The sequence below is a fragment of the Macrobrachium nipponense genome, chromosome 42, assembly GCF_015104395.2.
Source record: "Macrobrachium nipponense isolate FS-2020 chromosome 42, ASM1510439v2, whole genome shotgun sequence".
Taxonomy (NCBI): domain Eukaryota; kingdom Metazoa; phylum Arthropoda; class Malacostraca; order Decapoda; family Palaemonidae; genus Macrobrachium; species Macrobrachium nipponense.
Window position 1 is genome coordinate 42,162,663 of NC_061103.1, and position 15,486 is coordinate 42,178,148.

The window sequence follows — 15,486 nt, forward strand, 5'->3', positions numbered from 1 at the left end:
TAAAATTCCAATCACTGATTAAAGAAAATTTTAAACAAGATAAGATATTTATCCGTTAGATGGTTGCTTGGCGTAATCAACAGGAACAAATTTTTATAGTAACATTTGTACTAAAAAAAACATTATCACAACGAAAGCATGGTTTTCTCATGCAAACAAAATTAAGCTTAGGTCTAGCACGGGAAGATTACCTGCAATGGAGTTATATGTAAATCACAGGATAACATGATAAACTTATCAAGGAAGGAAATAGTAAATTTTAACAACTACAACTTTATGTTCACACTTTTCAGCTAACTATGTTCCCTGAAATTGAAACTCAATTTTCTCAAATCTGGATTGGAAATTATTCAATACCCTCTGATTAGCTCCCTTTTTTTGTACTTAAACGCAAGGATTTTGTCTTAGAATTCATACAGTCACAAAGACTACAAAATGATCGTTTCCCAACATCCTATCTGATCATCTTTGGTATTTTAGACTTCTTTGGTGCCCAGCTCTCAAAACATGTATTCATGAGGAATTTAATTGCACTAAGAGTTATTGTTTGTATCCCCAAGTTTACTATAACCGGAGGCAAATTCCTGAGTTGTATACTAGTATTGCAGCTGCACTTTTTTTTTCATGTCCCTAGTTTAGGTTAAGTTGGATTGGGTTAGGTTGCTACCTCAATAGTAATTTTGGTGTGTGAGACATAATGAGATTATTTTCAAGAAAATTCTATCTGTAGTTGTTTTAAATATGGCATCGCACATTGTTTTCAGGGAAAGGTCCCAATACTCGGTTATATCTCGGAAAAATGCAACCTGATGTCTCAAAAGTTTATTTATATTATATCACCTCCGCCAAAAGACACATACATTTTTTACACACATCAAGAACAAATACATTTCAAGGGCTTTCTAAATCCCATTTCAGATTCACTCAGCAATGAAAAAAATGTTCAGATGACTTTAAAACAAATATGCATATAAGCTCATCTCCAACATGCCTAAGAAATTTGCTAAGTAGCTTTTTGGTTCAGTAGCTCCAATGCTTTGGAAATGAACCAATTCATCAACTGACTCCTCCACTCATTTTCTTTTACCTTCATTTGGTTTTCAGCTCAACAGAGGCTGCTCGCAAGTTTGAGGAGAGCCCGAGGCCTCTTACAGAGGATGGCAGCGAGATTCCGAGGCCAATCAGGGAAGAGACACAGAAGGAATGTCTTTACCTACAGCATAGATACATCAGTTTCTGGAAACCTGACGATATCACCATACTGTGGTGTGCAAAATTCAGTCACAGGCTCTATTGCAGAGGTCATCAGCAATATAACTGACTACTTCCTTAATGCACAAACAAGTAGTTCACCTGACGAGGCTGAATGCATGACTAACTTGCTCTCAGAAGTAGTTACAAAGTTGGAAAGTGGAGAAATCGCTAATATTACAGATGCGGCTTTGGCAGCCAAAATCGACAGTGCTGTCTTGACGCTATCTACACTTATCCAACAACTGGAAGGACAAGCGTCAACAGGTAAAGATATTACGAATTTTGACTGGAAATTCTTAGCATACTAAAGAGAAAGCAAATACCTGAAAAACAAGTCCACTTCAATATTTGAAAACCACATTGTAAATAATATTTCTGTATATTCATCTCTCATCCATATAAATCTACCTACAAGAAAGGTTTCCTCTTAGAGTCAGAAGTCAATTATACCAAAACAACTAAGTTAATAAGGTATCATCCAAACCAATTCTTGATATATTCCCTTATGGTTTTCCTAAAGGTTATCATTTAAAAGTGACTCTTGTAGTTCCCAATTTTACATAGGTTCTGGGAGACCATATGCCACATCTCATAAGATGTGCCCGATAAGAAAAAAATTTTTGAATGCAGTGTGAAACACCTATTGATTATTTTTCCAAAAAATAATTAAAAGACATATCTGTCTCAGTTTGTTACACCTAGTTGTATTAACCAGATTCTGCACAAAATATGTACAGCAGTTCCCTGGCTATTCTGAGAATACTCGTATCAGAGCCAAGAAAGAAAACAAGAATGTCTAGATATCCACAGATAGTATAAACTTATATATATTTGTGAATATGTAGCGTTCTGAGTATTAAAGGGGACTAGCATCAGCCCCCACTGGCCCACAGTAGCCTGGTAACCAGTCCTAACATAAGTAAAAAAAAACTTGCTCCAATATTTCGTAAATTCTCATAAATGTTAAGCAGGTCTTCAATTTTCATCTTTAAATACCTCTGTTAAAATAAAAAAAGTATACTAGGAAAAACACAACTTTGAGGTACAAAGTATCAAACATACCCTTTACCCATACGCATTTGTAAGCCAATTACTTTTTAAATCATATTTCATGGGATTAACTAGGATTTAAAATATTCTAAGAATGTCTAAGATGATATAAAACTATAAAACTTAAATGTCTGATGTTCACCATTTGCCATTTATTTTCACAGCAGCATCTACCACAACTTCTTCACGATCCACAACAACTCAATCACCAACTACAACAACCATTGCAGCAACAACTACAACTCAATCGATAACCACAACAACTCCTTCAGCAACCACTACAACTCAATCACCAACCCCAACAACACCTGCAGCAACCACAACAACTCAATCACCAACCGCAACAACCCTTGCAGCAACCTCTACAACTCAATCACCAACCACGACAACTCCTGCAGCAACCACAACAACCCTTACGGCAACCTCAACCACACAATCACCAACTACAACAACACCTGCAGCAACCACAACAACCCTTAAAGCAACCACAACAACTCAATCACCAACAACAACTCCTGTAGCAACCACACAACTCAATCACCAACAACAACTCCTGCAGCAACCACAACTCAATCAACAACAACAACTCATGTAGCAACCACAACAACCCCTGCTGCAACCACTACAACTCAATCACCAACAACAACAACTCCTGTAGCAACGACAACAACACAATCACCTACTACAACAACTCTTGCAGCAACCACCACTCCTGCAGCAACCACAACAACTCAATCACCAACTACAACAACTCCTGCAGCAACCACTACAACTCAATCACCAACAACAACAACTCCTGCAGTAACCACAACAACTCAATCACCAACAACAACAAATCCTGCAGCAACCACTACAACTCAATCAACAACAACTCAATCACCAACTACAACAACATCTGCAGCAACCACAACAACTCAATCACCAACCACAACTCCTGCAGCAACCACTACAACTCAATCACCAACAACAACCACTCCTGCAGTAACCACAACAACTCAGTCACCAACAACAACAACTCCTGCAGCAACCACTACAACTCAATCACCAACCACAACAACTCGTGCAACAACCACTACAACTCAATTACTAACAACAACAACTCCTGCAGTAACCACAACTCAATCACCAACAACCACAACAACCCCTGCAGCAACCACTACAACTCAATCACCAACAACAACAACTCCTGTAGCAACTACAACAACACAATCACCTACTACAACAACTCTTGCAGCAACCACCACTCCTGCAGCAACCACAACAACTCAATCACCAACCACAACAACTCCTGCAGCGACACACTACACTCCATCACCACAACAACACTCCTGCAGTACCACAACCCCTCAATCACCAACAACAACAGCTCCTGCAGCAACCACTACAACTCAATCACCAACAACAACAACTCCTGCAGTAACCACAACAACTCAATCACCAACAACAACAACTCCTGCAGTAACCACTACAACTCAATCAACAACAACTCCTGCAGCAACCACAACAACTCAATCACCAGCTACAACAACATCTACAGCAACTACAACAACTCAATCACCTACTACAACAACTTTTGCAGCAACTACAACTACTCAATCATCAACAACAACAACTCCTGCAGCAACCCCAACAACTCTATTGTCAACAACAACTCCTGCAGCAACCACTACAACTCAATCACTAACAACAACAACTCCTGCAGTAACCACAACTCAATCACTAACAACAACTCCTGCAGCAACTACAACAACTTCAATCACCAACCACAACTCCTGCAGCAACCACAACAACTCAATTACCAACAACAACAACTCCTGCAGCAACCACAACTCAATCACCAACTACAACAACACCTGCAGCAACAACGACAACAACTCATTCACCAACTACAACTCTTGCAGCAACTACAACTCAATCACCAACCACAACATCTCCTGCAGCAACCACAACCAATCAGTCACAACAACAACAACTGCTGCAGCAACCACAACAACTCAATCACCAACCACAACAACTCCTGCAGCAACCACAACAACTCCTGCAGCAACCACAACAACTCCTGCATCAACTACAACTCAATCACCAACAACAACAACTCCTGTGGCAACCACAACAACTCAATTACCAACAACAACTCCTGCAGCAACCACAACAACTCAATTACCAACAACAACAACTCCTGCAGCAACCACAACTCAATCACGAACTACAACAACACCTGCAGCAACTACAACAACTCAATCACCAACTACAACAACTCTTGCAGCAACTACAACAACTCAATCACCAACCACAACATCTCCTGCAGCAACCACAACCACTCAGTCATCAACAACAACTGCTGCAGCAACCACAACAACTCAATCACCAACAACAACAACTCCTGTGGCAACCACTACAACTCAATCACCAACTACAACTCCTGCAGCAACTACAACAACTCAATCACCAACAACAACTTCTGCAGCAACCACAATAAATCAATTACCAACAACAACAACAACTCCTGCAGCAACCACAACAACTCAATCACGAACTACAACAACACCTGCAGCAACTACAACAACTCAATCACCAACTACAACAACTCTTGCAGCAACTACAACAACTCAATCACCAACCACAACATCTCCTGCAGCAACCACAACAACTCAGTCATCAACAACAACTGCTGCAGCAACCACAACGACTCAATCACCAACTACAACAACACCTGCTGCAACTACAACTCAATCACTAGCCACAACAACTCCTGCAGCAACCACAACAACTCAATCACTAACCACAACAACTCCTGCAGCAACCACAACAACCCCTGCAGCAACCACAACAACTCAATCACCAACCACAACAACCCCTGCAGCAACCACAACAACTCAATTACTAACCACAACAACTCCTGCAGCAAGCACAACAACTCAATTACTAACCACAACAACTCCTGCAGCAACCACAACAACTCAATTACTAACCACAACAACTCCTGCAGCAACCACAACAACCCCTGCAGCAACTACAACAACTCAATCACGAACCACAACAACTCCTGTAGCAACCACAACAACTCAATCACCAACCATAACAACTCCTGCAGCAACTGCAACAACTCAATCACCAACAACTCCTGCAGCAACCACCACAACTCAATCACCAACAACAACAACTCCTGCAGCAACCACTACAACTCAATCACCAACAACAACAACTCCTGCAGCAACTACAACTCAATCACCAACTACAACAACTCTTGCAGCAACTACAACAACTCAATCACCACCTAGCAACAAACTACAAACTTCTTGCACCAACAACAACAACAACTCAATCACCAACTACAACAACACCTGCAGCAACCACAACAACTCAATCACCAACTACAACTCAGTCACTAACAACAACAACTCCTGCAGCAACCACAACTCAATCACCAACTACAACAACACCTGCAGCAACTACAACAACACCTGCAGCAACTACAACAACTGCGCATAACACAATCAATCACCAATTACAACTCGCAGAACACTCAACACTCAATCAACATACAAACAACTCTTGCAGTAACTACAACAACTCAATCACCAACTACAACTCCTGCAGCAACCACAACAACTCCTGCAGCAACCACTACAACTCAGTCACTAACAACAACTCATGCAGCAACCACAACTCAATCACCAACTACAACAACACCTGCAGCAACCACAACAACTCAATCACCAACTACAACTCCTGCAGCAACCACTACAACTCAGTCTCTAACAACAACAACTCCTGCAGCAACCACAACAACTCCTGCAGCCTCCACAACAACCCCTGCAGCAACCACAACAACTCAATCACCAACAACAACTCATGCAGTAACCACAATGACTCTATTATCAACCACAACCTCTGCAGCAACCACAACTCCTTCACCAACCACAACTACCCCAGCAGAAACCATGACTACTCCATCGCCAACTACAACAACTGTTGCAGCAACCAAAACAACTCCTCCAGCAACAACAACAGCCCTTGCTGCAACCACAACAAGTCTAACACCAACCACAACCCCTGGGGCAACCACAACTCCTGGAGCAACCATTACAACTCCATCACCAACCACAACAACTCCTGCAGCAACCACAACAACTTCATCTCTAACAACAACCCCTGCAGAAACCACATCTCAATCACCAACCACAACAACCTCTGCAGCAACTACAACATCTCCAAAAACAACAACCCCTGCAGCAACTACAACAACTCCATCACCAACCACAACAACCACTGCAGCAACCACAACTCCATCTGCAACAACAACCCCTACAGCAACCACAACAACTCCATCTCTAACAACAACGACCACAGCAGCAACCACAACAACCTCTGCAGCAACTCCAACTCGTCCATCACCAACCACCACAACCACTTTAGCAATCACGACAACTCCATCACCAACTACCACAACCACAATAACTCCATCTCCAACAACAACCCCTGTAGTAACAACAGCTTCATCACCAACTACAACAACTCCTGCATCAACCACGACGTCTCCATCACCACCAATATCCACCCCAGCTCAAACTACAACATCCTCAACTCAAAGCACAACAACTCGTTCCCTAACAACATCCACAACAGCAGCAGCTCCAACTACAACTCAACCATCAACCACAGCCCCAGCTCCTCCTACAACTCCAACTCCAACTACTACCATCTCAGGTAGGTTTTCTCCCCATCGCATGCATCACGAATTTTTCAAAAGTATTTGTGATATGATTACGGACTGTGTAACTAAAAGTATTTGTCTTTATTTCATAATAATGGAACTTTTAGTAAAAATACAAATGAAATACATCTATGCTTGCTTAGTATACTGAAGGACGCGTCAATTTTTTTTCTCTTGAATTTTGAGGTGAAGAAATTTTCGAAATGTAGCTGAAAAATGTGACAGTTGTGAAATGCAAATATTAATTACTTCTGTCATAATGAGGCAACGATGCAGATGTATCAAGACTATAGTACATCTGCTTAAGTATGATAATGATTTTCAAGAAATCATTTTCAAGAATAACGGTTGCAGTTTAAACTGTACTTCTTGAACGAAGATATCTGTTCTAATAAAAATATTATATTATTACATAAGAACAAAAAATATTTGAATGAAAATTAAAAGATGGAAAATGCTCATATTACCATCAAGGTACCACTTATTGACTTTAACACAAGAAAGGGGGCTTAACAGGTAAAGTGTGTATGCCAAAGAGATTTTACAACTTGGTTTGATGATGACAAAATGTAATTTTTCTGATTTTTTGTGTGGAACAAGTGAATAATTGTAAATTATCTTCTGGCGTGGCAAATATTACTTCCTTTGTCCTTTCCTGAGGCATTTCCAGTGAAAGCACCATCATCTGTTTTTACTTATCTAACCTTATACAGAAAACTGCAATCACTCTGTTTCCTAATTTCAAAATGTACTTGTTAGCACAGGTAAATACCAGCTATACCCATCCCTCTTGTATTCTATGGCAAATTCTAATTGCATAACTATTCCATAGTTTGTAACTTTCACTTGAAAAAGTCAGAGAATAAACCTTGAAATAAATACTGACATTTGTCTTCAATAATTTATCATTGAACTTGATTTACACATCAACTGATTGGACATAGGGATAAAATTCCAATAATTGACTACAAAAGAAAATTTCAAACCAGAGGAAATATTTATCTATCAGATGGTTGATTGGTGTAATCAACAGGAACAAAATTCTACAATAACATTTTTTTTTATTTCTTACAACTTAAGCCTGGTTTTTTTGTGCGAACAAAATTGAGCTTAGGTCTGACGCAGCAAGATTACCTGCAATGTACTTATATGTAAATCATGAGATAACATGATAAGTTCATCAAGGAAGAAAACGCTAATTTTTCAAATTAGCACATTTATTTTCACACTTTTCAGGTACATTTAGCCAAAACCAAACCACTTACTCTGAAAGTGAAAATCTCAATTTTCTCAAATCGAAATGTGGAAATGTTTTAATGCCCTCTGATTATCTCCATTTCTTTACTATTCGCACACAAAGATTTGGTATTAAAATTCATAGTCACAAGGACCTTGCAAGAAGGTCAGCCTTCAACATCTTTTCAATTCATCTTTGTGATTTTAAACTACTGTGGTGTCCAGATCTCAAAACATGTGTTTTCATGAGGAATTTAATTGCACTAATTAGATTTAAAAGAATCTTAACCCAAAAATCATTATGAAGAGTTAGTGTTTGTTTCCCAGGTTTACTAAAATCAGAGGCAAATTTCTGAGTTGTATACTAGTATTGCAGCAGCCCTTTTTTTTTTTTTTTTTTTTTTTTTTTTTTGCTATGTCACTAGTTTAGGTTAAGTTGGGTTGGGTTAGGTTGCTACCGCAATAGTAATTTCGGTGTGTGACATATAATGAGATTATTTTCAAGAAAATTCTATCAGCAAAGAAAAAAATGTTCAGATGACTTTAAAACAAATATGCATATAAGCTCATCTTCAACATGCCTAAGAATTTTGCTAAGTAGCTTTTTGGTTCAGTAGCTCCAATGCTTTGGGAATGAACCAATTCATCAACTCATTTTCTTTTGCCTTCATTTGGTTTCCAGCTCAACAGAGGCTGCTCGCAAGTTTGAGGAGAGCCCGAGGCCTCTTACAGAGGATGGCAGCGAGATTCCGAGGCCAATCAGGGAAGAGACACAGAAGGAATGTCTTTACCTACAGCATAGATACATCAGTTTCTGGAAACCTGACGATATCACCATACTGTGGTGTGCAAAATTCAGTCACAGGCTCTATTGCAGAGGTCATCAGCACTATAACTGACTACTTCCTCAATGCACAAACAAGCACTTCACCTGACGAGGCTGAATGCATGACTTTATTGCTCTCAGAAGTAGTTGCAAAGTTGGAGAGTGGAGAAATCGCCAATGTTACAGATGCGGCTTTGGCAGCCAAAATCGACAACGCTGTTTTGGCGGTATCTGCACTTATCCAACAACTGGAAGGACAAACGTCAACAGGTAAAGGAATTACGAATTTTGCCTTGAAATTCTAAATGTACAAAAATGAGGAAACAAACTACTGGCAGAAATAGTTCATCTCCAAATTTGAAAACCACAGTGTAAATAATACTTTTACATATTCATTTCTCATGCACATAGATCTACCTACAGGAATGGTTTCACCTTAGAGTTAGAAGTCAAGTATACCAAAATAACTAAGTTATTAAGGCATCTTCCAGATCAATTCTTAACATATCCCCTTTGAGTCTTTCTCAAATGTTACCCTTCAAAAGTGTTTATTCTATAGTTTCCACTTTTACACAGGTTCTGGGAGACCACATGGCAAAATTCATAAGATATGCTCCAGTACACCAACATGGGTTTTTTCACATAAAAAAAACCTTGTGATGCGGTCTGAAATACCTACTGATGAATATGTAAAAATTTAATTATAAGAGACATCTGATTCGGTTTGTTACACTTAAACGTATTAACTAAATTCTGAAAGAATATATAAAGCTGTTCCCTGGCTATTCTGGGAATACTCCCTTCAGGGCCAAAAACGAAAACAAGAATATCACGTAACCATAGATAGTATGAAATAATATATATTTGTAATTGTGTAGCTTTCTGAGTGTTGGAAGGGACTAGCAGTACCCAACAGTGTCCCCACAAATATTTTTCAATCATTTCTTACAATTGTCAATACAAAGATTTTATGGCATAACAAAGTCCAAGTAGTTTATTTAAGTCGTCCCAGTACACTTTCTGATGTGCAGGGTATGATTCAGATTTGAATAAAAAAAAGTTCTTTAAATAGGGCCTGAATTAGATAATAAAAAAAATTTATTAATTGCTTGGTAACCACTCCAAACAGAAGTAAAAAAAAAAAAAAAACTTGCTCCAGTATTCCTTCCATCTAAATAAACATTATTCAGTTCTATAATTTTCTTCTTTAAATACTTCTGTTAAAATTAACAGGAATTTGCTAGGAAAAACATAAAGCTGAGGTAGAAAGATAGATATTTAAATACTTCTAATAATAAATAATGACTAAATTCAATCCAGGATTGTGTAATAATAATTTTAACTTGACTCACTGAAAACATACCCTTCATCCAAACACATTTGCAAGTCAATGAAATTTTAAATTATATATAATATAATAAGAATGTCTCAGGTGACATAGGAAATATGAACAGCATCAAATGTCTCCCATTCACAATTTACCATTTATTTCCTCAGCAGCATCTACCACAACTTCGTCGCCAACCACTACATCTCAACCGTCAACCACGACAACTCAATCACCAACCACCACCTCTCAATCACCAACCACAACAACTCCATCACCAACCACTACCTCTCAATCACCAACCACAACAACTCCATCACCAACCACTACATCTCAATTACCAACCACGACAACTCAATCACCAACCACTACCTCTCAATCACCAACTACAACTCCATCACCAACCACTACCTCTCAATCACCAACCACAACAACTCCATCACCAACCACTACATCTCAATTACCAACCACGACAACTCAATCACCAACCACTACCTCTCAATCACCAACTACAACTCCATCACAAACCACTACCTCTCAATCACCAACCACAACAACTCCATCACCAACCACTACATCTCAATCACCAACCACAACAACTCCATCATCAACCACTACATCTCAATCACCAACCACGACAACTCAATCACCAACCACTACCTCTCAATCACCAACCACAACAACTCCATCACCAACCACTACCTCTCAATCACCAACCACAACAACTCCATCACCAACCACTACATCTCAATCACCAACCACGACAACTCAATCACCAACCACTACAACTCAATCACCAACTACAACAACTCCATCACCAACCACTACCTCTCAATCACCAACCACAACAACTCCATCACCAACCACTACATCTCAATTACCAACCACGACAACTCAATCACCAACCACTACCTCTCAATCACCAACCACAACAACTCCATCACCAACCACTACATCTCAATTACCAACCACGACAACTCAATCACCAACTACAACAACTCCATCACCAACCACTACATCTCAATTACCAACCACGACAACTCAATCACCAACCACTACATCTGGGCAATCAACAACCTACAACCAACTAACACAAACTCACACCAACCACTACATCTCAATTACCAACCACGACAACTCAATCACCAACCACAACAACTCCATCACCAACTACTACCTCTCAATCACCAACCACAACAACTCCATCACCAACCACTACATCTCAATTACCAACCACTACAACTCAATCACCAACCACTACATCTCAATCACCAACCACAACAACTCCATCACCAACCACTACATCTCAATTCATCCAACCACACAACTCATCCAACCAACCACTACCTCTCAATCACCCACCACAACAACTCCCATCACCAACCACTACCTCTCAATCACCAACCACAACAACTCCATCACCAACCACTACATCTCAATCACCAACTACAACAACTCCATCACCAACCACTACATCTCAATCACCAACTACAACAACTCCATCACCAACCACTACCTCTCAATCACCAACCACAACAACTCCATCACCAACCACTACCTCTCAATCACCAACCACAACAACTCCATCACCAACCACTACCTCTCAATCACCAACCACAACAACTCCATCACCAACCACTACCTCTCAATCACCAACCACAACAACTCCATCACCAACCACTACCTCTCAATCACCAACCACAACAACTCCATCACCAACCACTACCTCTCAGTCACCAACCACAACAACTCCATCACCAACCACTACCTCTCAATCACCAACCACTACATCTCAATCACCAACCACAACAACTCAATCACCAACCACGACAACTCAACCACCAACCACAACTCAGTCACCAACCACTACATCTCAATCACAAACCACAACAACTCAATCACCAACCACGACAACTCAATCACCAACCACTACATCTCAATCACCAACCACAACAACTCAACCACCAACCACAACTCAGTCACCAACCACTACATCTCTATCACAAACCACAACAACTCAATCACCAACCACGACAACTCAATCACCAACCACTACATCTCAATCACCAACCACAACTCAGTCACCAACCACTACATCTCAATCACCAACCACAACTCAATCACCAACCACTACATCTCTATCACCAACCACAACTCAGTCACCAACCACTACATCTCAATCACCAACCACAACTCAGTCACCAACTACTACATCTCAATTGCCAACCACAACAACTCAATCAATAACTACTACAACTCCATCACCAACCACAACAACTCAATCAGCAACTACAACAACTCCATCTCCAACCACGACAACCCCTGCACCAACCACAACAATTTCATCACCAACCACAACGACCACTGCAGTGATAACAACAACTCCATCACCAACCACAACCCCTGCAGCAACCTCAACATCTCCATCTCCAACCGTAACCCCTGTAGCAACCACAACATCTCCATCACCAACCACAACAACCCCTGCAGCAACGACAACAGCTCCATCTACTACCATAACTCAATCACCAACCACAACAACCCCAACAACAACTCCATCACCAACCACAACAACCTCTATAGTAGCGACAACAACCCCTGCAGCAACCACAACAACTCAGTCACCAACCACTACATCTCCATCACCAACCACTACAACTCCATCACCAACCACTACAACTATATCACCTACCACTACAACTCCATCACTAACTACAACAACTCTTTCACCAACCACAGCCACTACCAAAGCTCAATCTACATCCTCAACTCAAACCACAACAGCTCTCTCTCTGACACCAACCACAACAGCAGCATCTTCTACTACAACTCAAGCACCAACCACAACTCAAGAACCAACTACGACTCAAGCACCAACTACACCACCAGCTCCTACCACCACAGTACCAACTCCTACAACTACCACCACTCAGCTGTCAGGTAAGTTTTCATTCTCACCACACGCAAGATATTCCGGTAATATTTAAAATAGCTAGCTATCCTTTGGAATAATTTAATACAGTTTGAAGAAAACTAAATAGAAAAAATTATCAAGCAAGGAAATATTATTCTGGTCTGCGAAATGATGGGATGAACAGCAATAAATGAAACTGTAATTTAACAAAGTTACTGTCTACTATCTACTGGAGTATTCTAAGCATGATTATCAATATCTTTAAAAAAAGCATTGTAAAAGAAGTAGAAGATATTAACTCTAAATGACCATATGCAATGCAATAGGAGAATAAAGAAAGGCTAAAGAGCTGAATCCAGCATTGGAAGTTTATCAAAACCATCAGTGCTTGCCAAAAAACCTCATGAATTTCTATGCTATTTACAAACCATTTCAAATTCGCCAGGCAAAAAATAGAAATGAATTTATCTAAACAAAAACAAACAAACAAAACATGAGATCATTCTGAAATATGCTTCCAAATCACTGAGTCACCTACAGCTCTTGTCTGATTATACATTTTTCCCCTGATTATTCCCTTGCAATATGTGTATGCATTTACCGCCTTCATATACTGATTTTTTGTTGCCTCGATTTGATTTCCAGCTACTAATAGGCTGCTTGCGATACTGAGGAGAGCACGTGACTACTTACGGAGCCTAGCCGCAAGACTCAGAGGCCAGTCAGGGAAGAGGCGAAGAAGGAGTGCCCTGACCTATGGTGTCGATACATCAGTCTCAGGAAATCTGACACTATCACCCTACTGTGGGGTGCAAGATTCACTCTCAGGCACCATAACAGGTGTCCTCGACAAATTAATCGATTACTTTGCCAAAGTAACAGCAAACAGTTTGGTTGATGAGGTTGAATGCATGACCAACTTGCTGCAAGAGATTTTGAAGAAGATAGAGAGTAATGAAATTCCTCTCAGTCAAGATGCGACTCTGGCGGCAGCAGTCGACAATGCCACTAACGTCCTAACAGCCCTTATCAGTGACTTGGAAGGACAAACTACGACAGGTACAGATGGCAATTGTTGCTTTGTTTATGCTTTGAAATCTGATAACAAAACCTAGGTCTATACATCCATTACCAAAAGCTAAACGACACAGCAAAAACTCATTATAAAACTTTTACTTTTGTAAGCAACTTAAACTAGCTTGATGCAAGGGTATAACTCCACCAGCCAACCCACTGCTTGGATTTGAAAATAATATTTTTTTTATTTCCTTCAGCTACATTGTCCAGTTTCCTAAGAAGTATGTCTTCCACATGAACTCCAGGAATTCTTTCTATTTCTCAAAAAGGAAGCTTTTTCTGATTTGTCAACCATTACTTTCTTAAAGGTTCTTATAGAATGTCTTCCAACTAATCCAACACCTCATTTTTTTCTAGGAGTTTATTTTTCTCATCACTTCACACAATCTCATGTTCCATTCCATTCCAAAATCCGTCTTTCATTTTGGAATGGAATGGAACCTAAAATTTAAAACAAAGGTCAAGAACTGGGACCTACAATGCCATTCAGCGCAGAAGGCAAAATGAGGGTACAAAGGTTTTAAAGGTGCAACAGGAGGGAAACCTCGCAGTTGTACTAGCAACAATTGATAGGCAGGGTATTCACAGTCGGGTCTACCTTCAGTTTGCCTGTGACTGGTCGACGGACGAGAGTCTACATCAAAAGAGTAGAATTGTCAGCAGAACTGATAGGTAAACCTGACTGTGAATAATCGGCCTGAAGAGAAAGTGGAAAGTAAGATGGAAGAAAGATAATATGAAAGGAGTGAGAGTGAAAGGAAAGAAAGGAATAAAAGGAGTTGCGGCTTACGGGTCCCAAGTCTTGGTTTATCAGGTCATTTTTCTCTCAAAAACTTCCCTACCTTTCCCCTGGTGTTTTTGAAGAATGAGAAATGTGAGTTGAAATCTTTCGTGATTATTTCTTATTATCTGAAATCATTTTGTAATTACTGTAATTATCCCTATAGTTTATCAATATTTCTGTGTGATTAATATTAAAAGTAGCTTCTGAAATAAACATTACAAAATGGAAATTGCAAAAAAGTAATAATAACTGGTTTTTGTTCATGTCCTCATCAGCATCGACCTCAACCCCAGCACCAACA

General features: G+C 39.9%; 2 protein-coding genes across 2 annotated transcripts in view; both read left to right on the forward strand.

Moving 5' to 3' along the window:
* Window positions 1-1,157: 1,157 nt before the first annotated feature.
* LOC135213355 (mucin-2-like) lies at window positions 1,158-9,388 on the forward strand. The gene is made up of 6 exons (XM_064247333.1): window positions 1,158-1,518; window positions 2,469-2,644; window positions 2,785-5,688; window positions 5,826-7,014; window positions 8,258-8,423; window positions 9,055-9,388. Exons 1-6 carry the CDS (start codon window positions 1,158-1,160, stop codon window positions 9,386-9,388), a joined length of 5,130 nt encoding a protein of 1,709 aa, XP_064103403.1.
* A 1,155-nt stretch (window positions 9,389-10,543) lies between these two features.
* The window catches only part of LOC135213356 (mucin-2-like), a 28,899-nt gene continuing 23,956 nt past the window's right edge, over window positions 10,544-15,486 (forward strand). The window contains exons 1-3 of the mRNA XM_064247334.1: window positions 10,544-11,475; window positions 11,855-13,350; window positions 13,970-14,383. Of these exons, the coding sequence (XP_064103404.1) occupies window positions 10,544-11,475; window positions 11,855-13,350; window positions 13,970-14,383 (2,842 nt within the window). The remainder of the gene's footprint in view (window positions 11,476-11,854; window positions 13,351-13,969; window positions 14,384-15,486) is intronic.

Bases quoted from the DNA above. Each gene is read 5' to 3' on its own strand.
- LOC135213355 (XM_064247333.1), top strand. From the start codon at position 1,158: ATGGCAGCGAGATTCCGAGGCCAATCAGGGAAGAGACACAGAAGGAAT. The intron at 1,519-2,468 runs GTAAAGATATTA...TTATTTTCACAG, and splicing joins GGAAGGACAAGCGTCAACAG to CAGCATCTACCACAACTTCT. The intron at 8,424-9,054 runs GTCAGCCTTCAA...CTTTACCTACAG, and splicing joins CACAAGGACCTTGCAAGAAG to CATAGATACATCAGTTTCTG.